The 27,187-nt window shown below is 45.2% G+C and overlaps 1 protein-coding gene across 1 annotated transcript; it reads right to left on the bottom strand.

Moving 5' to 3' along the window:
* Positions 1-867: 867 nt before the first annotated feature.
* Positions 868-27,187, bottom strand: aldh1a2 (aldehyde dehydrogenase 1 family, member A2). The gene is made up of 13 exons (XM_071401712.1): positions 26,973-27,187; positions 16,041-16,145; positions 15,374-15,514; positions 10,447-10,576; positions 8,970-9,031; positions 8,108-8,236; positions 7,726-7,839; positions 4,601-4,703; positions 3,163-3,347; positions 2,774-2,938; positions 2,377-2,534; positions 2,065-2,139; positions 868-1,865 (listed from the first exon to the last, which is right to left on the bottom strand). Exons 1-13 carry the CDS (start codon positions 27,093-27,095, stop codon positions 1,793-1,795), a joined length of 1,563 nt encoding a protein of 520 aa, XP_071257813.1. The 5' UTR covers positions 27,096-27,187; the 3' UTR covers positions 868-1,792.

Below are 27,187 nucleotides of genomic sequence, written 5' to 3'. Positions count from 1 at the left end.
ACGTTCCCTGTTGAGCTAACAGAGTGCCGTAATAAGACGATCACTTTTTCATCATCCCTTTGGAATGACTACAGATACCGACAGGCAGAAGGATTGTGGGAAAATCCACCCTGACATTTCAAAAGACAATTGCCAAGGGAAGGCTTCAGCGAAGGGTGCTCACATCTGCACAACTCCTCTCTTCCAAGGCGGCCTCTCGCACACACTTTGATTCTTAATCCCTTTCATTGGTCCCTTGGCCCTAGATCTCTTATTTTCATTGGGTCTTTGGCATATCAAATAGCAAATCTGTTTGCAAATGTATATGTGTCCAGAGAGCAAAGTGTTTATAATGCTCTTGTGCAGGAGCTGCATGGAGGGACCTACCAGATGTATTTGCCTGTTATTGTTTGTGTTTTCTCCTCAGGCCTACGTACTGTAGAAAGATACAATTGTCTTTCATGGTATGAATGTTAAGATAAACACTATTATTCAGGACATTGTAATAATCACCAGAAGAGCATCTCTGTTAACTCTGTTACTGCAGTTGCAGTTTAGTGTCTTCCTCCTCAGACATAACATAATGCTTGCACCAGATGCCTCGTTAAGAGAGTAAACTCCTCTTGTTTTTCACCATGAGTTACAACAGCAGCCTCGTCTTCGTCTTGCTGATAGTTAAATATGAAACAAGACTTGGGGCCCTCCCTGTCTGCCCTCCTCAGATCTCTGGCCAGAGCGGAACTGTAAATTGTGCGACCTCATGAAATATCTGAGCAATATGTCAAAGCTGAGATAGCTGAGGCATGAATGTGGAAACTGAGCTTTGATGCAAGTGACTGCACAATATATTACTTCCCATGGCATTGAAACAAACACATCCGAGCCAGGTTTTTGAGAGAAAAAAACTTTTTTTACTAAAAAAAGCTATGGTCCATTTTTATATCTTATAATTTCATAGTACATAATTGTATAAACATGAACATAAATGGACATCAATAAGAAACTTACATTATGATTAAAATACATTACTCCTCTTCTTAGCAGGTATGACTAAAATGTTTTAAGAGGTTAACCATTTTTGTTTTCACGTTTACATTGGTCATACGTTGACATACAGTGTTAAGTGGTAAAAGTTCAAATAAAAACATGAACAATTAGATATCAACAATTAAAAATTCTAATTAACAGTTTCAATGGACTCATCCATTCATTTCTGAGGTTGAGAGCTTCAGTGGTCTTAGAATGAGCTGATATGCTTCCATGAATGTTACCTGGCAAATCAAAGCAATGACACAAAGCAATGACACATAATAACATACAGTATGAGGTTTGACAATGATACCCCACAACACGACCACACTGCCTCCCAACACGCTACAATGATTAGCTGACATGGGGCAAAGCAGGGATGGAGGTGCGGTGCTTAAGTCTGTGAGTGTCCAACTCCTGGGGGTTAGGGGGGTTTTGGGGGGGACTTGAACAGAGTAGCCTCTCCCATCGTCTCTCCGAGTGCTTTAGTGTGGTTAGTGGAGGAGGTGGGTGATGGCAGTAGGTGGAGTAGAGGTTTGGTGTGAACTTGAGACCACCGGTGTACACCGGGTTGATGGAGACAGCTGATGTTGATGTGAGGACTGCCCATGGGAGGTGAGGGAGAGGAGTGGGCAGGGAGTTCACAGCCAATAGAGTTAGTTGCCCATGGTCATGGCTAGTTGGGATGATCAGTGTGTTTTACCACCACAGACAGACACCCAGAGGGTCAGTGGTGCGCCTCAGAGGAAGTCCTCCTCCACTACGTGTGGTGTGGCCGGCCGCCTTAGGAGTTCTTGGCTGAGATCTTTATGGTGATGGTCTTCACCTCTGAGTATTCCTTCAGGCCACAATCCCCCCTGCAAACAAACACACACAATGTCAGTTGAAACAGATTTCTAATGAACTGTAGTAAGCTTATTGTGTACAAAGCTTCATTTTGGAATATTTTGCAACCAAACTTTTCTCTATTGTAAACACACAGTTTACAGGAATACTTGCTTGGCTTTAGTCACGCACTTTCAGACAGTGGGCTAGGAACCAGAAAATAATACTTACAATTCACGCCCATTGCCAGACATTTTATATCCTCCAAATGGACACTGCGTGCTCAGGGCATTGAAACAGTTTATCCTAAATACACAAAACATACATCAAACATCAGCTTTTGATTCTTCTGCATTGTTTAATAATCATGTTGAATGGTAATGCTGTCAAGACTGGTTAAATGAAGAGCATGCTGAGGGGAGTGTAGTTGAATACTGTATGAGCTATCATTTAAAAAGATACAGTAATATGAGTCAACCTTTTATGCGATCTATGGGGTTAACCAGGGACACATAGATCGCTATGACGATGAGAGGGTCTTACCAGACGGTGCCAGCCTGCATGGCTGTGGAGATGGTCATTGCTTTGGTGATATCGCTGGTGAACACAGCTGCCACCAGGCCGTACTCTGTGTTGTTGGCCCTTTCAATCACCTCATCAATAGTCTTGAACTTCATGATCTGCTGAACTGGTCCAAAGATCTGGAGTGGACAGTCAGCAGTATGTGTAAGATGACATGTTGAAACATTCCATGGTGACATCCTTGCTTAGTCACACCATTAAGTATGTGTGGGGCGAGGCCATTAATTAATAGACATTTTAACTTATTTGGAAACCACCTTCCGTAAAATCATAGGGCATGGAAAGTCATACTGTGTTTCAGTCATACTGGGAGTTTTAGTCATACTTTGTATCAGTCATTCAGTGTACCAGTCAGTACCTCCTCTTTTGCGATGCGCATGTCATCTTTGACATTGGAGAAGACAGTGGGCTCGATGAAGAATCCTTTCAGGCCCAGGGCTTTGCCTCCACATTCCAGCCTGGCTCCCTCACTGATGCCACTTTGAATAAACTCCAGCACGCGGCTCTGCTGCTCCTGGCTGATCTGGATTAAGAGAGAGATGGGGAGAGGGAGGAGAGGAGAGGAGAAAGAAGATAGAAAAAGGAGGAAACAAGAAGGAAAGCCAAAGGAGTATATTTATCATACAGTAAATCAAATACATTATATTTGGTCATGCACATATTGAGTCGATAGCTGATATGTTTTGTCATAGAGGGTATTGTTTGACTCCTCCTTCCTTTGCAGGGTCTATGGCCCTCTATCCTCACCTGTGGACCCTGCTCCATGGTGGGATCGAAGGGGCTTCCTACTGTCCTCCTCTTGGCCCTCTCCACACTCCTGCGCACAAACTCCTCATAGATGGGCTCTTCCACGAAGATACGAGAGCCTGCAGTGCAGCACTGGCCTGCATTGAAGAACACTCCCTGGTGGGCCTGCTCCACAGCTAGATCCACTGAGGAAGAGGAAGAAGAGGAAGAGGGGGGCTCAGTATACAGTTAATTTTAGCGGTATGTGGTAGAATATTATAACATATTGAAAAATGTTGATGAAATTCCATATGGTTCTTATAAATTACATTAATTAAAAGTGAATATCATTAAGGCACATACACTACAAATGCACAAAATGTATTTTCCAATCATGGTCAGAATGTTTTCTACCACTGTGCAGCTATTCTCTGTGCTGTGCATTTGCTATCTGACACCTGAGAGACAGGCCCCTGCCGTGGCACGCAAGGGGTTAACGGAGCCTAGTGATTTATGGGTCTCGGGCTGATGCAGGCGGCCGCGGCAGGTTCCATTCCCCTGATTTACGGGCCTTGGGAGCCCCTCTCGCGGCTGCTGAAAGCATTTGAAAGCCCCGGCATCCCCAGTTCTGTGAGACACTTAGAGCTAACATGAGAGCCATCCATCCATTGGTTTTCACAGCCCTGTGAAGCCCAGCGGAAGCTTTTGAAGATGCCAGCGCTCTCACTCCATGTGGACATATCCGCTGTCTCATTTTGCATGTCAGACTAAATTATTGGACAAAACATTGTAAATATTCCCCCTCGACCCTCTATCAAGACAATGTCTTTAAGGCAGGGGTTCCCAAACTTTTGTCCTGCGACCCCATTTTGACATCAAAATATTTTTGCATCTTAAAAAAATCAATGGCCAATGTTAACTTTTTTACTTGGGGCTGTGACAGTCTATTACAAATCAGTCTGACAGTGCTTTTGACAGTATTTCAATCTGAAGGAAGTATGGTTTAAAGTTACTGAAATGCATTAGAAAGATATTGAAAAGTTCAGAAGATCATCAGGCATTCATTTTGTATGATCTTCTGTGTAGAGAAGATCATCATCATTGATGATGTTCTTTTCCCCCCAGTCTGATTTATTGCCTGGTCTTGTCCACTCTGTTCTAATGAGTCCTGCACGGCTTGTGGGCATTGCAGAGGGAAACAGTGACGGGCTCATAATATTTTTTGGCAGCTTAAAAGGTTCAAAAGATCGAGCCAAATTTTTTGGAAAAATGTTTTGGAAAAAAAACTGAAATGGCTCTGTTTATTACAACTCCAATCTAGCGCATATTTTATATCATCGTTTCTCTCGCGACCCCATTTTCAAATCAGGCAATGCCACATAGGGAACCCCTGCGTCCATCTGGACGACCACCTATGGGGAAACGGGAGGAACTAATAAAACAGTGTCGTCAAACTTACAATCAGCATCTGCAAAAATAATGTTGGGATTCTTTCCTCCTAGCTCCAGCGTTACTCTCTTCAAATTACTCTTCCCAGCTGCTTCTTGGATCAGCTTGCCGACCTGGGGAGGAACCAGGGCTTGGGTTTAGTTTACTCACGCAGACACAAGCAGACCTGTGGCCGGATCACTAAATGGATGCAGCCATTAAATAGCTTAGCAAGTTGGTTAGGCCCAAAACAAGGGACGCACCACTGGGCCCGCTGAAACACGAGTGTGCCAAACACACAGCCAAAATATCTATTACAGGTTCTGGGAGGCTTCAGCAGGAAAATAAAGTGATGTTTCAGCAGCGAACAGCATCTCTTGTTTAATCAAGCGCAGGAAGAAGCAACCACAGGTTGTGTGGGTGGCAGCAGCAGCCTGGGCTTGTGGCAAATTGAAATACCTAACTGTGAAAAGTTGTAAAGTGGTGCCTGTTTGGTGCGACGTGGGCCTACACTGCCCTGGCTGGAAGCGCTGAATGCTGAGGATGATCTGAGGAGTTGGGAGTGTTTATCAAATAGCAGCAAGAGCTTTCCTTTCGACTTCTCTGATCACAATTTCCCCCTCATCAAAAGTGCTGCTCTCACCATTATCCAAATACGGCTGAATTCCACAGCCCTTCCCCGTCTCCCTCCAGACTCACACAGTGGAGACGTGTAAAAACAGTGGTTCTCTAGTAATGCATGGCGTGAGCTCTGTGAAAATGAATCCCTTGCAAGTATTTGAGTCTGCCCAGCTGCTCTTATTATACTGATGTATTGTATTGACCCCAACATTATTTCTCAACACCATGAGATGAGATATACCCTTATTATATAGAGACAAGCCTGAGAAAGAGAGCGAGCAGCATTCATAACCATAAACTAACAAGCACACTTCCTGTCCACTGACACACATGATTTTATTTTCCAGGAGATAGTGAGAAGACCAGCGCTGGGAGAAGGTAGAGGGAGTCAAGGGAGGAGGAAAAAACACTTCTGAGACCCTCCCCAACACCGCCCCCCCCCCCCCCCCCCCAGTGGAAAAGAATGATGCCTCATCTCTTCGCACGAACAATGCTTAACACTGGAATGTCTCCCTTTCCCAATATTGCCAGACTGCATTATTCTGTGTTAGGAAATGAGCAGGGCAGCCTGCTGAGTGTTCTGGTTGGAGTGGTAGAGCAGCTGTGTGATAGGGACAGCAGGACAAACCTTCCTCTGGCAGGCAGGCGGCAGGCAGGCAGCACGCTCTCTAAAGCCGTCCTGGCTGTCGCTGTCTTTGAAGGCGGGGCTCAAGGGGTGCTGACTAACATGACGTTAGCGTGCATTCACTGAAGTGCAAAGGAGACACGCTGGGCTGGCTCCCACTTGGGCCGCTACTGTGGAGAGTCACAGCCCTGAGTGTGTGTGAGAACAAGGATGAGGCACCACTGACGCAATGGCCACCTGAAAACACCCCCCCCCTACAAGCCTCTACCCATCCACCCCCTCTACCCCCTCTACCCCCTCCAGCCTCTCAGAGGATGCTGTGTCCACTGTCCCCTCTCGCCCGGTGTGACTGAAACCCAAGGTGACTCACAGTCTGGGCATCTACATTCTCTCACAGCAGCGCTTCATCCACTCTGTAATTGACTCCAGATCACAGGAAACAACAGAGAAAGCAGTTAAAGACAACTGGCCACTTTTTGGGGAAATGTTCTGGAACCGCCGATGGTAAAAAAAAAAGAGGAAGGCTCGTATGTGTGTGCTGCCTGGTAGCATGTAAAGTGATGGTGGAGAAAGCCCTGTGGATGTTCATTGGTTAGGTAATGGAGCATTGATCAAATGACTTAAGTTCAGGCTGCATGAATGGACTCTGAGGATCAATTGAAACCCTATTCACTCTCATTAACTTTATTACTGCATTCAGGTTCTCATTAATAACCGTTCAGATGATTTGGACATCTGAGTCTTTGTCATCCTTACAGTGCTTGACAGAGATGTTGCAACATTGATGTAAAAAAAAATATACAAATGAACAAATCCTGTATATTCTCAATAAAGGTCTGGATTTGAATTAACTACACAATTTAAATAAATATTTTTCTCCATAGTATGTGAGTTTGCTTTGGTTACAGTGTTTCTGTTTGTATCCTTATCACCAAGAGCAATCTATTATGTCTGCACATGCGTAGCAGTGTTGGTGGGTGCTCAATACCACACACAAACAGTCACTCTCCTCCCTTTCTCTCCAAACAGATCCCCAGAGTCAAAGCAAAGACACTATAAACTCTAGGGCTTCTCTAAACACTACAAAACCCTGTTTCATTTACGACAGATACACGTGAAATATACACAGGTCATTTCAAAACATATAAAATCCATCGATTTATGGCGCTTCATAATTATGTTAAGATTACTGTACGTGCTCTTACTGCTTGAGGGGGTACATTTGTGGTTAGCAATAACAGATGTTTACAAAATGATCTACATGAATGGAATTGGCTGTCATTCTGACTGATCACACAAGACGGAGGAATGCAATCCAACCACAACATCTCCTAATGCTCACTGCCTAACACGGTGTGCCCTTGATCATTCCTAGTTTTACATCAACATTTTTCCGCCATGAAGGCGGCTGTTTTTCCTAGGGACCTGATAGACAACTCAATGTCTGTAAGGTACAGTAGCAGGTTGTCATTACACTGGCTGGGACACTTATGAACCAGTTTGTCTGTGACTGGTCTATGTACGTCAGTATATGTACAGTATGTCTATGGTGTGTGTGTGTGTAGTGTACAGTGTATAGTGTACAGTGTGTACAGTGTGTACGTGTGTACGTGTGTGCGTGTGCGTGCGTGTGCGTGTGTGTGTGTGTACATTAGTGTGTGTGTGTGTGTGGTAAAGTCCAGCAGCAGACTGCTCACCTCTGATCCCCCTGTGGTGAGAAGTAATGACAGGGCACGCAGCTTATGTAAGCCCCCGTTTGTTTGTCATTTAGACTTTAATACAGGAACCCAATGTCCCCTAATTACACAGCCCTCCATCTCTGCTGCTCTGCACATGTTGGTCACTGTGTCACTAAAGAAAGCAATAGGGACAGTGGATTATCCGTCAATCGTTTTGTTCAGGGAAATTACCTCAGTTGATCCTGTGAAAGCCACTTTGTCTATGCCCATGTGCGAAGCAATTGCAGCTCCTGCCGTTGGCCCGAATCCTGGCAAAATATTGACGACTCCCGGTGGAAACCCGGCCTGTCAAAACAATATGAGAGGAAACAAGCTTTAGAGGAGAGGACAGGAGAGCCAAGCAAAACCACAGGCAGTGTGGGGGAATCCGGACCCAACCCAACCTCCCTACCAGCAGACTAGAGAGAATGGACAGAACATCAAAAAGACAAGAGGCGAGAGAGACACACTGTCTCAGAGAAGGGGAGAGGCCGAACACAGAGAGAAGACATGGAGGATGTGGATAAAGAGGCTCTAAGGATTGGGTTACTGTGGTGATTGTGCTGTACTGTACCTCTTTGACCAGAGATCCGATGTACAGGCAGGTGAGGGGGGTCTGCTCAGCAGGCTTCAGGACCACCGTGTTCCCACAGGCCAGCGCTGGACCTAGCTTCCACGCAGTCATCATCAGTGGGAAGTTCCACTGTAGACACAAACACCCCCCACACACACAGGAAATCAGACTCCTGACAAAGGGCGCTCACTCATACTCAATAACTCATCACTGCTTTCCCTGCTCTCCCACACATTCCGTCGCTTACTCACTCATAGACTCTCACTTTCACTTGCCCAACATAGTCATGACAGGAAATGTTCTCTCGCCCTATCTATTCTCTTCCCACATCACTGAGAAAACAAGGAAATTGCAACACATGTGCAGTACTTAGAACGTGTCATGGTACTGCGCAGGCTGGTGTTATTTCTACTTTACACTGAACCCCAGTAGGCCTCAGCACAGACCCACACACGCTTCCTCAAGCTCTTGCACAATCAATGCTCTGTTCTTACTTCTGTCCTCCTATCCCTTGTCTCTTTCATAGTGCCCCCCCCTCTTTCTCTCTCTGCCCCTTCCTCCTCCCCCCTCTCTCTCTGAGCTTATACTGACCTGACAGTCTCTTTCTCAGCCTGCCAACAGATTTACCCAAATATACACTCACTGATAAGCACGTCAGAGACTTCCAGGAACCTGCACAATATGTTTTAACAAATGGGCTGACTCTGTCCCAGACCTCACAACCACCACCATCCCAACACCTTTCCTTCTATCCACCTCTCTCTTCATATTGAGTGGGAAGCTTTGCAGATGTGGGAGAGTGACTGTTTGATTTGTCCTCTGAGACTAGCCATCTGAATAGAAAACAAACTGGCACACTCACAGGGATGATCTGTCCACACACTCCTATGGGCTCGTGTCTAGTGAACGTAAGATAGTCTCCATCTGTAGAGGAACACACAAGAACAAGGCTCGTTACTATCCTCTGCTCTAGCTGCGTTTAGGAAATGAGCATGTATGAGACATTAGCAGAGCAGTGACCGGATGACACATTAAAACCCCAGGTGTCCTTGTTGTGCTTTTTACCAACACAATTCATCTTGATCTAAAAAGGCAATACATCACACAGTACCATTCTTTTGTTACGCTATATTGAGCAAAATGATACGTGTGACTGTTTAAAGTCAGGAGAAAGCAGTGGGTGTTAAGTTGGAAGGAGAGTTTCATTCCTCTTACATTACCAGAGTAAAGGAAGATACTCGTTGAGGGTGTGCCATGTTTATTCGTTCCCTACAACAGTAGTAATAACAATCGCTATTGAGTGGTAGAAAACTGAACAGTGTTTATTACAATAGAGTTATGTGATGTTCATGGGAACAGGATGGCTAAGGCCTCAGCTGATGAAACATTGCTCCAGAGAGGAGGAGGAGGAGCTTGGACCTGGAACTATAGCCCAAGGGTGGACTGGCCAAGTGCTTCATCTTCCCTGGTGGCCAAGATAAGAACATCGCTGACATCTCAACATCATCCAGGCCACAGAAACAGGTCTGTTTGTTTGTTCTGTAACACTGCTGCACATTGGAATAGTGCTCAAGCCAAATTCTGAACAAGCTGAGGACTGGCTGGGTTTGGTGAAGAAACACAGGAGGGGCTTGAAGAGCAACCAGACCACAGTGCTAGTCTCAGGAGGTTGTCAGTACTAGTACTGCTTTCTTAGGTCCTCTGTTTTCTTGGCTACTAAACAATGACTTAACATGCCTGTTAAAAGAGTGTGGATTACTTATATAGGCTCCCTAATGCCAGGCCCTCAATGACCAGACCCCATCTGGTCCTCAGGTGGGTCCCTGAGAACCAACTACTACCCCAACACCACCCCAACCCACCCAACCCCTCGCCCAGCTAATGGCTGCTCTATGAGAGAGCTGCGGAGTGGCTGTCCTAACTCCTATAGACTCCCCGTCGCGGCGTTTTCAAACGGCTAAATTAGGCAGAACAGCCAGCGGCGCTCGCTCTTTAGTCCTGTCACTGGGCTCCACTGGTGGCAGTCTCAACAGGAGGGCGACCATTAAGGCTCAGATTTACAACTGGCCAGGGAGCAGCCATGTTTACCCTCACATCACCTCTGTGCCCTCAGCACAGCTCATCTCCTGTCCCGCAGGCCCCCAGAGAGAAGCCTGGTGCTCCGCTTATCTGCTGCTAGCTAACTAGTAATCTTCACCTGGCACTGGCATCCACCACATACCTCTGACCTGTAACATTCTGCCTGGGTTCTAGTTCGTTGAAATTGAAGAGAATAAGAATTCAATGTGCTTTTCGCTACATAACCCACAGTCAGGAAGCCTGAGTTGGAATAGACTTACCCATTGGAATGGACGTTCCATGGATCTTGTCTGCGTATCCAGCATAGTATCTGAGCGTCTTTATGGTTCCCTGGAGGTCCACAAACAGGGTGGGCAGGAAAGGCTTCCCACTGTCCATGGATTCTATAGTCTGGAGAGAAATATATATTAAAACCCAATCTGTCTTTTTGTTTTTTCCAAGAAACAGTGGGTCTGAACATTATCTCCGGGGGGAAACGTGATACTAAAATAACATAATGCTACAGTGCCTATAAGTTATAAATCATCCTTTAAGTCTTAGGCTTATTAGGTTGATTTAACACTATTATAACCACATGGGCAAAAACGTAGTGCTTTTTTCCGGCATCTTTTAAAACAGTCCCCTTGTTTTGACATCTCTCTTTCACAATACGTTTGTTTTAAATCTTTTTTTAAACATTAATTATTGGAAGCATATGCTTTAAATTGAAAACATCTATGTTAATGTAAAGTGACATAGGATGTCTAGAAAGGTGCCTAAAAGATACAAGTTATTATTATTAATATTTACAGTAAAACATTGACACATTTATATTTTAAGGGGGTCTGGTATTATGAAGATCCTTCTCTGATTTTCCGTGGTACATTACATGGCCATTAATATGGAGTTACTCCCCCCTTTGCTGCTACAACAGCATCCACTCTTCGTGGAAGGCTTTCCACTAGATGTTGGAGCATTGCTGCCGAGACTTGCTTCCATTCAGCCACAAGAGCATTAGTGAGGTTGGGTGTTGGACTATTTGACCTATTTGTCGGCGTTCCAATTCATCCCAAAGGTGTTCGATGGGGTTGAGGTCAGGACTCTGTGCAGGTCAGTCAAGTTCTTCCGCACGAATCTTGACAAACTATTTCTGCATGGACCTCGCTTTGTGCACGGGGACATTGTCATACTGAAACAGGAAGAGCCTTCCCCAAACTGTTGCCACCAAGTTGGAAACACAGAATCATGTAGAATCTCATCGTAAGCTGTGGAGTTAAGATTTCCCTTCAATGGAACTAAGGGGCATAGCCTGAGCCATGAAAAACAACCCCAGACCATTATTCTTCCTCCACCAAATGTTACAGTTGGCACTATGCATTGGGGCAGGTAGCGTTCCCCTGGCATCCGCCAAACCCAGATTTGTCCGTTGGACTGCCGGATGGTGAAGCTTGATTCATCACTCCAGAGAACGTGTTTCCACTGCTCCAGAGTCCAATGGAGGTGAGCTTTACACCACTCCAGCAGACACTAGGCATTGCGCATGGTGATTTTAGGCTTGTGTGCGGCTGCTTGGCCATGGAAAACCACTTCATGAAGTTCCCGACGAACAGTTATTGTGTTGACGTTGCTTCCAGAGGCAGTTCAGAACTCGGCAGTGAGTGTTGCAAACGAGGACTGGCGATTTTTACTCGCTACAAGCTTCAGCACTCAGCGGTTGCGTTCTGTGAGCTTGTGTGGCCTACGACTTCGCGGCTGAGCCGTTGTTGCTTTTAGAGGTTTCCACTTCACAATAACAGCACCTACAGTTGACTGCGGTAGCTCTAGTAGGTAAGAAAGTTGACGAACTGACTTGTTGGAAAGGTGGCATTGTAACGGTACTCGTCCTCGTCTGATGACGAGTATGAAAGATTGGACCAATGTGCAGCGTGGTAAGTGTCCATTTTAATGAAATCCAACTGAACATGAACACTGAATGACAAAACAACAAAGAGAATGAACGCGACTGAAACAGTTCTGTATGGAAAAAACACAGACACAGAAAACAACTACCCACAACCCATAGTGGGAAAACAGGCTACCTAAGTATGATTCTCAATCAGAGACAACGACCGACAGCTGCCTCTGATTGAGAACCATACCAGGCCAAACACAGAAATACAAAACCTAGACTACAAAACATAGAATGCCCACCCCAACTCATGCCCTGACCAAACTAAAATAAAGACATAAAAAAGGAACTAAGGTCAGAACGTGACAGTACCCCCCCCCCCCCCAAAGGTGCAGACTCCGGCCGCAAAACCTGAACCTATAGGGGAGGGTCTGGGTGGGCATTTCACCGCGGTGGCGGCTCTGGTGCGGGACGTGGACCCCACTCCACCATAGTCTTGGCCCACTTATGTGGCGCCTTTGGAGCGGCGACCCTCGCCACCGACCCCGGACTGGGGACCCTTGCAGCGGGCCCCGAATAGATGGGAGACTCTGGCAGCGCCGGAGTGAAGGGCGACTCTGGCAGCTCCGGAGTGAAGGGCGACTCTGGCAGCTCCGGAGTGAAGGGAGACTCTGGCAGCTCCGGAGTGAAGGGCGACTCTGGCAGCTCCTGAGCGACGGGCGGGCGGCTCTGGCAGCTCAGGACAGACGGGTGGCTCTGGCAGCTCAGGACAGACGGGCGGCTCTGGCAGCTCAGGACAGACGGGCGGCTCTGGCAGCTCAGGACAGACGGGCGGCTCTGGCAGCTCAGGACAGACGGGCGGCTCTGGCAGCTCAGGACAGACGGGCGGCTCTGGCAGCTCCGGACTGACAAGAGAACCTGGAGGGAGGAGACGGAGAGACAGCCTGGTGCGTGGGGCTGCCACAGGACCCACCAGGCTGGGGAGACCTACAGGAGGCCTGGTGTGTGGAGGAGGCACCGGATGGACCGGGCTGTGGGGGAGCACTGGAGCTCTGGTGCGCAGCCTTGGCACCACTCCTCCAGGCTGGATGACCACTTTAGCCCGGACCCTCCAGAGTGCAGGCACAGGTTGAACCGGGCTGTGGGTGAGCACTGGAGATCTGGTGCATACTACTCGCACCTCTCCCTTAGGCTCAATGCCCACATTCGCCCGGCAAGGGCGGAGCGCAGGCATAGGACGCACTGCACCCTCCCAGCGCTCCGGAGACACAGCACACAGAACCGGCGCAGGATACCCTGGACCGAAACGGCGTACCGGAGACCAGACACGCTGAGCCGGCACAACACGCCCTGGCTGGATGCCCACTCTCGCATGGCACTTGCGGGGGGCTGGCCTATAGCGCTCTGGGCTATGAGCGCGTACTGGCGACACCGTGCGCTCCACCGCATAACGCGGTGCCTGACCAGTACAACGCTACTTTCGGTAAGCACGAGGAGTGTGGCGGAGTCAGGTTGGAGACCTGGAGACCCCCAAAAAAGTTTTGGGGCTGCCTCTCGTGCCTCTCGCGCTGCCGTGCTACCTCCTCATATCGCCGCTGCTCAGCTCTCGCTGCCTCCAGTTCTTCCTTGGGGCGGCGATATTCCCCAGCCTGTGCCCAGGGTCCCTTACCGTCTAGTATCTCCTCCCAAGTCCAGGAGTCCAGAACCCTCTGCTCCTGGTTACCACGCTGCTTGGTCCTTTTTTGGTGGGTAGTTCTGTAACGGTACTCGTCCTCGTCTAATGACGAGTATGAAAGATCGGACCAATGTGCAGCGTGGTAAGTGTCCATTTTAATGAAATCCAACTGAACATGAACACTGAATGACAAAACAACAAAGAGAATGAACGCGACTGAAACAGTTCTGTATGGAAAAAACACAGACACAGAAAACAACTACCCACAACCCATAGTGGGAAAACAGGCTACCTAAGTATGATTCTCAATCAGAGACAACGATCGACAGCTGCCTCTGATTGAGAACCATACCAGGCCAAACACAGAAATACAAAACCTAGACTACAAAACATAGCGCAGGCATAGGACGCACTGCACCCTCCCAGCGCCCCGGAGACACAGCACACAGAACCGGCGCAGGATACCCTGGACCGAAACGGCGTACCGGAGACCAGACACGCTGAGCCGGCACAACACGCCCTGGCTGGATGCCCACTCTCGCATGGCACTTGCAACTCACGCCACACAATACCCCATAATGTCAAAACAAAAACAGGTTTTTAGAAATGTTTGCAAATTTACATAAATATTCAGACCCCATACTCAGTACTTTGTTGAAGCACCTTTGTCAGCAATTACAGCCTCGAGTCTTCTTGGGTATGACGCTACAAGCTTGGCACACCTTTATTTGGGGAGTTTCTCCCATTCTTCTCTGCAGATCCTCTCAAGCTCTGTCAGGTTGGATGGGGAGCATTGCTGCACAGCTATTTTCAGGTCTCTCCAGAGATGTTCGATTGCATTCAAGTCTGGGCTCTGGCTGGGCCACTCAAGGACATTCAGAGGTTCTCCAATCTCTACAGAGGAACTCTAGAGCTCTGTCAGAATGACCATCGGGTTCTTGGTCACCTCCCTGACCAAGGTCCTTCTCCCCCAATTGCTCAGTTTGGCGGGGCGGCCAGCTATAGGAAGAGTCTTGGTGCTTCCAAACTTCTTCCAATTAAGAATGATGGAGGCCACTGTGTTCTTGGGGACCTTCAATGCTACAGAAATGTTTTGGTACCCTTCCCCAGATCTGAGCCTCGACAAAATTCTGTCTCGGGGCTGTACGGACAATTTCTTCGACCTCATGGCTTGGTTTTTGCTCTGACATGCACTGTCAACTATGGGACCTTATATAGACAGGTGTGTGCTTTTCCAAATCATGTCCAATCAATTGAATTTACCACAGGTGAACTCCAATCAAGTTGTAGAAACATCTCAATGATGATCAATGGAAACAGGATTCACCTGAGTTCAATTTCGAGTCTCATAGCAAAGGGTCTGAATACATGTAAATATATATAAATTATGATTATTTTTTATTTAGCAAAAATTACTCTAAACCTGTTTCTGCTTTGTCATTATGGCGTATTGTGTGTAGATTGCTAAGGGTTTTTTATTTATTTAATCAATTTTAGAATAAGGCTGTAACGTAGCAAAATGTGAAAAAAGTCAAGGGATCTGAAAATGTTCCTAAGGCACATTCCTAAGGTGTATATTTCTTTGAGCATGTTGCTAAAACGAAGAAGTCCGGGATCTTGACTTTGAGCACTGTGGTAAACTCACTGCTAGATAGGCACTGTCCCTCTCCACCAGGTCAGCCAGTTTAGCCAGCAGTCTACCCCTTTCTGACGCATCCATCCTCCGCCACACTGAACCAAGGGTGAAGGCCAGCCGGGCCGCCTGCACCGCCTTGTCCACATCAGCCTGTAGAAGAGAAACAGTTTAATGATTGAATCAGCCTGAGGTAGAGAAACAGAGAAACCGTATCCAGTACACAGTTTAATGATAGAACCTTATCCAGTTAACAGGTGTTTCTCCACCTCCACTGAGACAAATAAAATGTGTCTGTCTATTCCGAATGATACTTAATGGATCTTCCATTGGCATGTTTAAAGCTTGTTCTGCTTCGGTTATTCCACACAGAGGTGCTGATTTAGGGAAGGAGAGGAGGAACTGCCGAGCCAGAGAACCAAACCACATTAGACTAAACTCCCAACCCATTTGCTTTCCTTATTTTTTGGACACATAACTCACACATGGACAATGCATGAAGGAGGGGATGCCAGGGCAGAGGTGGTAGGAAACACGTGTGGAAAACCCAAGCGTAGCTCTGTATAACAAACATCTAATTCTCAAACACTCCAAGGGAAAATACCTGTGTTTTCATTTCTGAAAATATAAGATATGGGGAATGCAGAAACTACAGATTTGTTTTTATTTTCTACAATACCTTCTCTGCTTCTTGGACCTCACAGATCTTCTCTCCGCTGGCGGGGTTGTAGACTGGGAAGGTCTTTCCGCTCACAGAGTCTTGCCACTCATTGTTGATGAAAATCTGAAGGGAGAAAAGATGCAGCGTTCAGTGCACAGGATGGAGAGGCCCATGTGAGAGGGAAAATCTGGTTCTAGCAGCAGCTCTGTTTCTCTCCAGACACTATTCAACCATTCCTGCTCTAAAGAGGCACGGGGGCCCTGGTATAACATTTTAGTTGTGCAGTTTTCTCAACACACAAATTCTCAATCAAGACAGAAGTATTTATCTGATCAAATAAGAAATGTGCTGTTAAAAAACATTATGTGTTTTATGATTCGATTATTGGGATCAGTTTGAGAGGGAGCATAATTGGTAGGTTGATGTCCAAAGTGAATCATTGGCATTGTGTGTTATATTATTCAATAAAAATGTATTGTTTTGTTACCGTGGCGCAACTAAACCAATAATCTATTCAGTAACTAATTGTAGTTCCTGATAAAACAGTCTAGTGAGAGTGAGCCTGGCTCCTACCAGTGCGTCTCAGTTCTTGTGTAAGGGGGGAGGCAGGCGGGCAGGGAGGGAGGGAGGGAAGGAGGTAAAGGGAAGAATCTGTGGAAATGTGGACAGAGATTCCTGCCTGCCCGGCATGGCTCTCTGGGGAGTACTCCAACATCCAGACAAAGAGTGGGGGAGAGATAAATCCCTATCAGACACTAGACACCCCCTCAATCTCTCACACACACACACACGTACGTGCGCGCAAACACACACACACACACACACATACACATATACACACACACACACAGAGAGACACACGTTTCACAACATCGCTGCTCGTTTATGAGATCATAAAACACGGGCCACACTTGGTTTCTGAGATGCGTTAAAGCAAGCCGTCCGTTAAACAACCACCTGGGATTCCAAACGGACTCTTTTCAAGCTCGATAAAGACCCAAAGAAAAATAAATGTTTAGACAAATAACAGAAATGGGACATATCTCAAGGAATTGGCCTGAGTGAATATGTTTAATAACAGTCATCTGAGCTTTATTTTAAAAGCCCCCTAACAAACTGGTGTGATTTGATCATATAAATGTGACGGATGTCTTATGTAAGAGTAAGGTAAATAGAAGATGTCTCAGTCCCGTTGGCTTATTGACATGTTTGGGTCTATCACAGCGCCTCCTCAGACACTGTTTTTAATTGATGTCAGTCTGTCTGATAGATGGGGTGTTAAGAAAACATCTGCTGGCTTAAATCCTCCTGTATACACATCTGCTCTTACCATACTTTTATTTGAGAGGGAGAAAAGATACACTGAGAGCAGAACTGAAAGCAGGGTTCAAGTGTCCCGCTGGCCCAGGCCTCTCTAGCTCTACAACATGGTTACCAACGTAAACTTAGAGGCTTAAGTACAATTTAATTGGCTGTAAACTGTGAGGAGTGTTTACTTTAGGGCAGGTATAAAATGCCAGCGCGCTTGGAAACCATTGAAGAATCAGCACACAGACATCACTCTCACTCCCTTCCACTCACTCTCTCCTGCAGTTGGCTGCTTTACAAGAAGAACCTTGCACATGAATAACTCATGTTTGAGTGTTTTAGGTGTTCGGTATCTGCCTGTACCACTCTGTGGGCCATACCATACAGCCTTGTATAACACTTCAATGAATCTGTATTAGCCTGCCCTGAACGCTTCCTCACACACACAACAGATAGAAACAGGCCCACTGAGGGTCCTCGTCCAACACATCTAAGCACAGCACACAAAGTGGGCCCACAGCCATTTCAGACAGCAGAATCAACACAGGCCCCCAGTGGGCTCTCTCCCATCCACAACCCAGTCTTTATTAGTGGGCTCTCTCCCGGCCACAGCTCAACCTTCTCAGTGAGTTCTCTCCCAGCCACAGCTCAACCTTCTCAGTGAGTTCTCTCCCAGCCACAGCCCAGCCTTGTCAGTGAGTTCTCTCCCAGCCCATCCAAACCAAGTGTTCTCAGGCGCCTTCCATCGGGGGCCACCTTTAATCTGACTCTCATTAAGAGCACTTCATAAAAGTGTCAGTGACGACGAGGAGCTGAGGGCCTGCTACAAAAACAGAAAGCCCTATAGAGCACGGAATTAGTTTTAAAATTTATAGGGGCCACTGTAGTAGAACGCCCTAAATCAGGGGAGCCCCCTGAAAGCCCTGACAGTCTGAGCAAGAATGCAGTCCGTGGGTAGCTTTATGCACGGCGTAACCCCTCTCACAAGGCACCGCCGAAGGAGAGGGGATAAAACAGGGGAACAGTGGACCAGGCCGCCATCTAAATCATGGCTAGGAAAGGACAACCATCAGCCACCGTTTGGCTCGGCCCTCTCGGGGCTCAGGGGGCCCTCTCGGGGCTCAGGGGGCCCTCTCGGGGCTCAGGGGGCTGTTAGACTTTTGTCTCGTCCCATTCAGAGAGTTGATTAAGACGACAAGGCTGCACACTAAATCAACTCTCAACGTTTCTTAAAATTGCTTTTAGGTTCATTTGGAAACGAAGGGAAAAAAACTAAGATGGAAACTCAAGTGCAAAAGTGCAAATTCTGAAATTATGTGTGTTTTCTTTTTGGTTTTCCCATCCCCCCGTGGTGTCCTTGCTCTCACCACACATGCCGGTTTCATTTGTATAGAAATCATTATTCCCATATAAGTACTCACTGAATTTGATAATGAGCCATTATAAATAAATTTACCATGTCTTAGCCCCAATCAAGTCTAGCAAATTGAATAAAATGATGCTACAGTACTAGTCAAAAGTTTTACTATTTTCTACATTGTAGAATAATAGTGAAGACATCAAAACTATGAAATAAAATATACCGAATCATGTAGTAAGCTATTTTTTTTTAAACAAATCAAAATATATTTAGATTTTAGATTATTCAGAGTAGCCACCCTTTGCCTTGATGACAGCTTTGCACACTCTTGGCATTTACTCAACCTGATTCATGAGGTAGTCACCTGGAATGCATTTCAATTAACAGGTGTGCCTTGTTAAAAGTTAATTTGTGGAATCTCTTTGAGCCAATCAGTTGTGTTGTGACAAGGTAGGGATAATATACAGAAGATAGCCCTATTTGGTAAAAGACCAAGTCCATATTACGGCAAGAACAGCTCAGATAAGTAAAGAGAAATTACAGTCCATCATTACTTAAAGACATGAAGGTCAGTCAATATGGAACATTTCAAGAACTTTGAAAGTTTCTTCAAGTGCAGTCGCAAAAAAACATCAAGTGCTATGATGAAACTGGCTCTCATGAGGACTGCCACAGGAAAGAAGACCCAGAGTTACCTCTGCTGCAGAGTTACCTGCCTCAGAAATTGCAGCCCAAATAAATGCTTCACAGAGTTCAAGTAACACACACATCTCAACATCAACTGTTCAGAGGAGACTGTGAATCAGGCCTTCATGGTTGATTTTCTGCAAAGAAACTACTACTAAAGGACACCAATAAGAAAAAGACACTTGCTTGGGCCAAGAAACACAAGCAATGGACATTAGACCAGTGGAAATCTGTCCTTTGGTCTGATGAATCCAAATTTGAGATTTTTGGTTCCAACCGCAGTGTCTTTGTGAGACGCAGAGTAGGTGAACGGATGATCTCCGCATGTGTGGTTCTCACCGTGAAGCATGGAGGAGGAGGTGTGATGGTGTGGGGGTGTTTTACTCGTGACACTGTCAAGGCACACTTAGCCAGCATGGCTACCACAGCATTCTGCAGCGATACTCCATCCCATCTGGTTTGCGCTCAGTGGGACTATCATGTGTTTTTCAACAGGACAATGACCCAACACACCTCCAGGCTGTGTAAGGGCTATTTGATCAAGGAGCGTTATGGAGTGCTGCATCAGATGACCTGGCCTCCACAATCACCCGACCTCCACCCAATTGAGATGGTTTGGGATGAGTTGGACCGCACAGTGAAGGAAAAGCAGCCAACAAGTGCTCAGCATATGTGGGAACTCCTTTAAGACTGTTGGAAAAGCATTCCAGGTGAAGCTGGTTGAGAGAATACCAAGAGTGTGCAAAGCTGTCATCAATGCAAAGGGTGCCTACTTTAAAGAATCTAAAATATATTTTGTTTAGTTTAACACTTTTTTGGTTACTACATGATTCCATATGGGTTATTTCATAGTTTTGATGTTTTCACTATTATTCTACAATGTAGAAAATAGTGAAAATAAAGAAAAACCCTAGAATGAGTAGGTGTGTCCAAACTTTTGACTGGTACTGTATGTCAGTCCCAAAGCCTGTTTTAAGATGATAACTGACATGGGAAAGCTATATGTTGTGTGTATTGTGCAACTAGGAAAGAAAACAAGTGGTTGGATCCAGACCTCTCACAGTACACCAACATGAAGACGACTGCTAAAAATGCATAGAACCTTTACACTGAATGAAATAAATCGATTTGTGTTTACAAGGAACTGCTTCAAGCTGTGTGGTTTCTCATTATTTGGTCAACACGCAGGCCATTTTGGTATTACAGAAAGTTGGCAGAGTTTGTGCTCCCGGTGCAGCCGTGACATCTGATCCTCCTACAACACAGAGAGAGAGAGCTGCCTGGCGTGGATGGGAACTGGACAGTCTACAGATAGGTCAACACTTTATGCATGGGCCACAGGACAGCTGCAAACATTTAGCAACCCCCATGTTTTTCTGTTAAAACTGTCAATCTCACAGTGCTGACAGTACTTGTCTGTTTGGCTGATGAAATGATGAGACATGCGCGCATGAAGCCAACGATGAACATAAGGGCTACAGAATACAAGTTTCTGATCACGTCAGTGTGGCTCTATTATTCACTATAAAGGGCACAAAATTTCAACAAAAAAATATGCTCTGCTTATCTACAACATGCTCTCAATGCAATGGGACAATGTGGTTATCATCTCGACCAAGCAAAAGGTAGATATATAGGGGAGTCCCCTGGGAATACATGTGCAATCAGCAGACATTGAGAAACTAAAGAGTAATGTTCCGTCAGTTCAGTGAAGTCAAGGCGCAGTCCTGCTGATCCATTTCTCATCTGCCACTGTGCTCTCTCTGGAGGCTGCTCCACAACTGCACTAGGGAGTGAGGGCAGGCAGGGGATGCCAAAGTACTCACTGCAGCCAGCAAAACATCTGTTTGGCCTCTAGCGTCTTCTCATGGCTCACACGCTTAAGGAATATTTAATGGGACTCATTTCTCGTCCATTTTCGGGAGGCAGGAGAGAGTAAAAAACATACATATATGTTTATACACAACAGGCCAAGATTCCACAGCCAGACGGATCCTGATCAGGGCACCTGCAGCTTTTGTCTGCACAGGAAGTTTCATATCCTTTCCTATCACAGGACCTCTATTTCCGTTCTGTTTTCTGGATCTGTTTCAATACATTTATAATTACTACTGTTTCAAACGAGGGGGGGGTATGTGAAACTGGAGCCCAGTTGGTGTTTTTTCCCCAGTCCTCCTGACACCAAAGAACTTTCATGTTTTCCATTCACACACCCGGAGACAATGCCACCCTGCTCTCCTGTTTGTGGAGGGGACGACCCCGCTGTCACCGACTGGCAAACATCTTTGTCTTGACTGTGTGTGTGGTGAGAAAGTTGAATCTTTTCCCCTTCACTCCTTAATGCGAGAAACAGAAATTCAATAGGAAACTGTGTTTGAATATGAATTGTCATTTGTTCAAATGGATGGAAGATGCGGGAGTTGGAGTTGGGCAGCACAGCCTCTTCTAAGCCGCCATGTGGTGCCAATGTCTACAGAGTCTGAGATTGACACTTTCACTGAGGTACACTGAGTTTGTCTTTCAATCAGCTGTATCATCTGCGCAGATTTCAAACATAACATTTATCCTAATTAAATAAATATCTGTGTTAAAGAAATAGCCTAATTTCATAAAATAATATTGTGGATATCAAATCCCAGATTTTCATAAAGAGCATAAGCCTTTAAGACTGAAAGACTTAACCATACTTTTCTAAGGGTTCAAATGATCAAATTATTACATTGATGTAAGAATCTAATATTCTATGCTTCCACTACATTCTGTCAGTGGGAGAAATAACACAAATAAATGTAATCTGGGTAGAATATAACTACAGTGATCCACTAGTGATAAGGGGTGACTGGGGCCTGGTGACTATGACTTCATGTCTGGCAGACTTCTGCTCTCTGTGTATCTAAGACTCTCTAGAGGGGAGAGTTTTTTTATGGATATCAGAGGATTTATGGAGCCAGCAGTTTTTCACAATGACACCATAAGGATTTACATGTCCCATGTCAACCGGCCTGTAGACTTAAGGTATAGAAGTTAATGGGATAACCTCCCTGTCACCGGACTTCCTTAAAGAGTGATTAAGAGACAGGCAACGCGATGTTGACGCCTCTGCTCAGATGATAATTTACACTCACTGCACAAACAGCCATTTCACACCGACGGACATATTCATGGTACCGCAAGCTCACCCTGTCACAACCAGGGATGTGTATAACTACGTTTGTGACTGTGCGTCTGAGAGAAAGAAGGGGGAGAGTGTGAAACGAGAAAGAGAGGGAATCGGAGAGAGAGAAGAAGAAAAAGAGAACACTCGCTGTGCTAGTTGTGATAAATCATTCAGGCTCCCAGTATCCTCTACCTTGGGGTTTGTTTGATGTTCATCGCAGTAAGATGGTGGTTTTGAAGTGAAAAACTCCAGAAGTGCAGGTCAGGCTTTGGCAAGGCAGGGCACTGACCCACACTGTGAGACAGGCCCATAATTTACAGCCCAGTGGACAGCACCTAGCATTGGGGAGCCCCAGCCTTCATCTGTACTATCTCAATCAGTGACGGATTGATGGGGCCTCTTCCATTCATCCACACTGACTGACTGACTGGACCTCTCCTCACAGATTAGTTTACAAAACTCTTCCTCGCTTCAATAGACAGGTTATAGGTTCCTATTAGGGCCAAAAGTGTCAGCAATTGCACAATGAGTTAATTTAAGCCAATCTGGAAAATAAAAGCCATTATTTATATTGGGAAGCTATATAATGAGCATGGCAACTGCGTCTAGTTAAAGTCTGGTATGTTTGAACATTGTGAAGGTAGCATATGAATAGCTCTTCCTGTTTTCACTGCATTTGACACAGTTGAAAATTAAACCCTATTTGGATTACGGTCCAAATTCCTCTGCCAGGATTCACTGATTTACAGTCCTCATTCCCCACAGTCTATGTATGTTTACAGGTGTAGGATCTTAATTTGAGCACCCTATTGCAGGAGAACTGCAATGCAGAAAATGTAAAACTTGTGGTGTATTTGAGGTTTTGAAAGGCTTCTGAAGTTTGTAATATCCACTTTGAAATGTTCGACTTGATTTTTCCTCAAGAAAAATTGATCAATCCCTACAAAAATGTCCATGAATTATAATTATAATTTTCTCAAATCAAGATCCTACATCTGTATTAGTACACTAAACTACAACCGTGCTATGGTGACTCCAATTACCATTAACTTCAGTTACTTATGTCCTGCTGACAATGAGGAATCCCTGCATAACAGTTTTATAGTAAACAATGAGAGAAAAAATGTCTATAACCTTGGCCGTTCAAACATTATTCAGTGTCATACACACTAAGTATCAATTCAAACACATTTTGTGAACTCAACTTTGCATTTCCAGGTGTCTCTCTCAACAACTTGAAGGAGAATGTGCCAGAAATGCTCCTTCCCTCCATCTCTAAAGATTTATTCTTCTAGGTGTCTGGTTTAACGACTCCTAATCATTGAGCGGTGTGAGAAGCCACCCGGGCCAGAGAAATCACTCACTAAAACCCTGAGAACACTGGCTCTGTCTCCATTCATTAACTATACACCACACAGTTGATCCTTCTCCTCTCTCTCCCCGCTCTGCAAAAAGCTAAAATCATCAATAAATGCCCATCAGGGTAGGTTAATTTATGGCTTCCTTCGTGGCGCTATCAGCCCTGTGGACTACCTCACAGACGGAGAGCTCTAAAGCCGACTCTCCTGTGACCATTCAAATGCTATGTTTTTATACTAGCTTGGTGTCTTACTACCCAGCTGGTTTCAGGCCACAAGCTATGGTGAAGTGGGGGTAGGGTGGATGGAGGAACCGAGACCCAAGCACCCTCTTTTTACGGCTGTAGCTACAGGAGAGCGGGGGTGTGAAAAAGTGAGATTTTTTTTATAACAAAGCAAAGGGAGACCTGAGCAGACCTTGCAAAGTTTCACTGATCTGCACAATCCCACGCAGGGAGGGAGATAGCTTAACTGACACGTTCACACAAATGTCTCTTTGACGGCAAACAGTTCATGGCTCAGTGAAAGGGACAAGGGGCAAAACGTCTATGGCGATGACACCTCTCTATCTCACACCTCTCTACAGTCACTGTTGGTGCTAAACATACTATGGGCATATCTTCAGGGACACACTATTGGTAACCTTCGTGTGTAAAACAAAACTGTTGACTGAAAAAAATGCATGCCCAGTCATGGTGACTATCTCAAAGTGTATTCATATTCACTTATCAATGATCATGTTTAACAGTAAGTAGAAAAAACATCAACATACTCAAACTCATGTGAGACCAAGGAAACAATTCTAACCTGGAGTGTAAGGAGCTGCGTTATAAGCATGTTCATTCTCAGCTCTCTACTGGACGTCTGGCTGCAAAAGGCAGAGGCACATCACACAACTAGCCTACAAGGAGTGGAAGAATGCGTAGGGCTACACAGAGAGCATGCGCCCACAGTCCTGAAGGCCAGCTCTCTCCTAGCTATAGACTCTGCTCGCAGTGTTCATTCTCCCCCTGGCAGGCAGGCGGTGGGGTGGATAGAACATGAACAGGGTGTGAGGAGAGGAGCGCCTGCGTCAGGGGTGGCCATAAATCAGTGATCTCCTGCCCCCCATGTCCACCAAACCAACAGGGACTGGATGATTCAAATTCCTGGGGGTTAATTCACCAAGGCCTGCGCTCCCTAAAGGTTCTCCTATACATTCCACCGTTTGCGTGCATTCTTTTAAATAATACTAAGCATTAGGGAGGTAGAGAGAGGGAGAGAGGGACGGAGAGCTGATAGCATGATTGTGCACATAAGGCAGGCATGCTAAACCAGCTCTCCTCTTATGGCGAGTAGACCACTGTAAGTTGCTTGTTGCCTCAGCGAAGTGCCCTTTGAACTTACAACAACGAGGTGTGAGGCTAACACTGATTATAACTCTGTACTTACATATTGCGCTGTTATGGAGCTCTCCTCAATAAGAAGTGCCCTTTACTCACACTCATGGCAATAAAAGCATTGCATTTCAAACTGCAGAAGCGACCATGCTACAGCAAACAGACAAACATCCACATATTATACATGTTCGGATGGTGACTCTACAGTTAGGTCCTAGTGATTTGATTAAGTGTATACCAGCATTAAATAAAGGGGAGTTTTGAAATAGCCTATACTGACATCACAGGGCCTATATTATTCTCATTAATGTAATCCTCAAAATGCAAGCATAAAATGTGTTAAAAATAATGACAAAAAATATGACACTTTCAGAGGACGCCCTTGGAGTCTGATTCCTGCTATTGCTGTGTAGGCCTAATTAAACGCCCACAGAGCCCATAATAACCAACCACAAGTGTAACCGCACAAAAAATACATTGAAATACCATTCAAATACAATTTATAAGCTATAGTGTACACATGAAAATAAAATATGTAGGAAATATTAGACTTGTGATTGAAATAGGTCTTCACATGTCATTGAGTGTTCTTGAAGAGTCATGCGGACTTCTAAGGACAATAATGGACTAGAGCACCAAGACTTTGCAATTCATTCCGTGAATCTAATAACTTATTCGGAATCACAGTGAAATTAATAGAATTTACAACAGGCCTAAGGCGTTCTGAAACGAGTTAAATTGCTTATTACAGCAGGCAAAGAAACCAAAATCTTCCTCATTTTATGAGGAAGTTGAATAAAATTTGTTTAAATACATATTTTGAAACGAAAAAAGCACATTTAACATAAAATATTATAATATGGCTATAAAATGTATATCAGACCAAACCATGGATTTTTGCAACAACAAAAATATCTTCCAAAGTGAATATTTTCAATTCAACCGTCTTTTGAAATTACAGGTGTGAATGAATCGACACTCATCACAGCAACACGGTAATTTTTCAAATGTTATGCAAGTGATATAAGATACCTGGGAATCATGTTTCTAATCAATAAATAGTTAATAACATGCGATTATTATTAATCACATAACGGTAGGTTAAGGGACGTTAATTCTATCTGGACAGAATTGCGTAACGACAACATTCTATCTGAAAAAATGCTGACCTTTACTAAATGACTGCTGTCACCTGTGATAAATACTATTCATTGTAGCCACTGCAGATGACATATAGACTACTTGAGTCATGGTGAATATAAAAGTGAAATAAAAACCACCTGTGCAATATAATTATGTTGGCAACACTGTTAATCATTCAACCATGCCTTGGAGATGACACTCGATGTGGCCGTATGTGATAACTTTTAGAAAAGTTTCACACATACTGTACGCCACATGTTGATGAGCTATATACTATGCTATGAGTTGAGTTGAGCAATGAATGTGAGCAAAGATCTGAAACAAATTTTACAACGGTAAATCCAGAACTTGAATGAACATTTTAAACCTGACTCAATCACCTGTACTGTGGGGAAAGACATTGCCTGAATTGGGCAGTTCCACACTTTGAAAATGGTGCGCTATCTATCCTCTACAGACAAATACCTTTTGGGGGGAAATATTCTGCATACGAGAAGAGATATGATACATTGAACATAATATGTGACTCGGAGTAAAAGTTTAAGTTGTTTCACAGACCTTGGTGTACTTGATATCCGCGTTGGGCACCGGCGAGGGCATCAGCTGGAGAGATGCCATGAGCGCAGCGGCATCGGCGTCGGTCTTCACTTCACCAGGGAGTTCGATTTTACTGGAAGTCATCGCGCCTGCCTCCGTGTGTCTGTTGCAGATGCGTCTTCGTTTTTTTCTACTGATTTCTGATTAGGACTTTGGAATCCTTCCTGTGTTTATAA

This window comes from Salvelinus alpinus, chromosome 5 (assembly GCF_045679555.1).
Source record: "Salvelinus alpinus chromosome 5, SLU_Salpinus.1, whole genome shotgun sequence".
Lineage (NCBI taxonomy): Eukaryota > Metazoa > Chordata > Actinopteri > Salmoniformes > Salmonidae > Salvelinus > Salvelinus alpinus.
The sequence above is the reverse complement of the archived record's forward strand: the minus strand, read 5'-3'. Positions and strand labels throughout refer to the sequence as shown.

Excerpts from the sequence above, each read along its gene's own strand:
- aldh1a2 (XM_071401712.1), bottom strand. The coding sequence starts at position 27,095 with ATGACTTCCAGTAAAATCGAACTCCCTGGTGAAGTGAAGACCGACGCC. Across the intron at positions 15,515-16,040 it reads AGGTCCAAGAAGCAGAGAAG|GCTGATGTGGACAAGGCGGT; the intron begins GTATTGTAGAAA and ends TCTCTTCTACAG. Across the intron at positions 10,577-15,373 it reads GGGACAGTGCCTATCTAGCA|ACTATAGAATCCATGGACAG; the intron begins GTGAGTTTACCA and ends ATTTCTCTCCAG.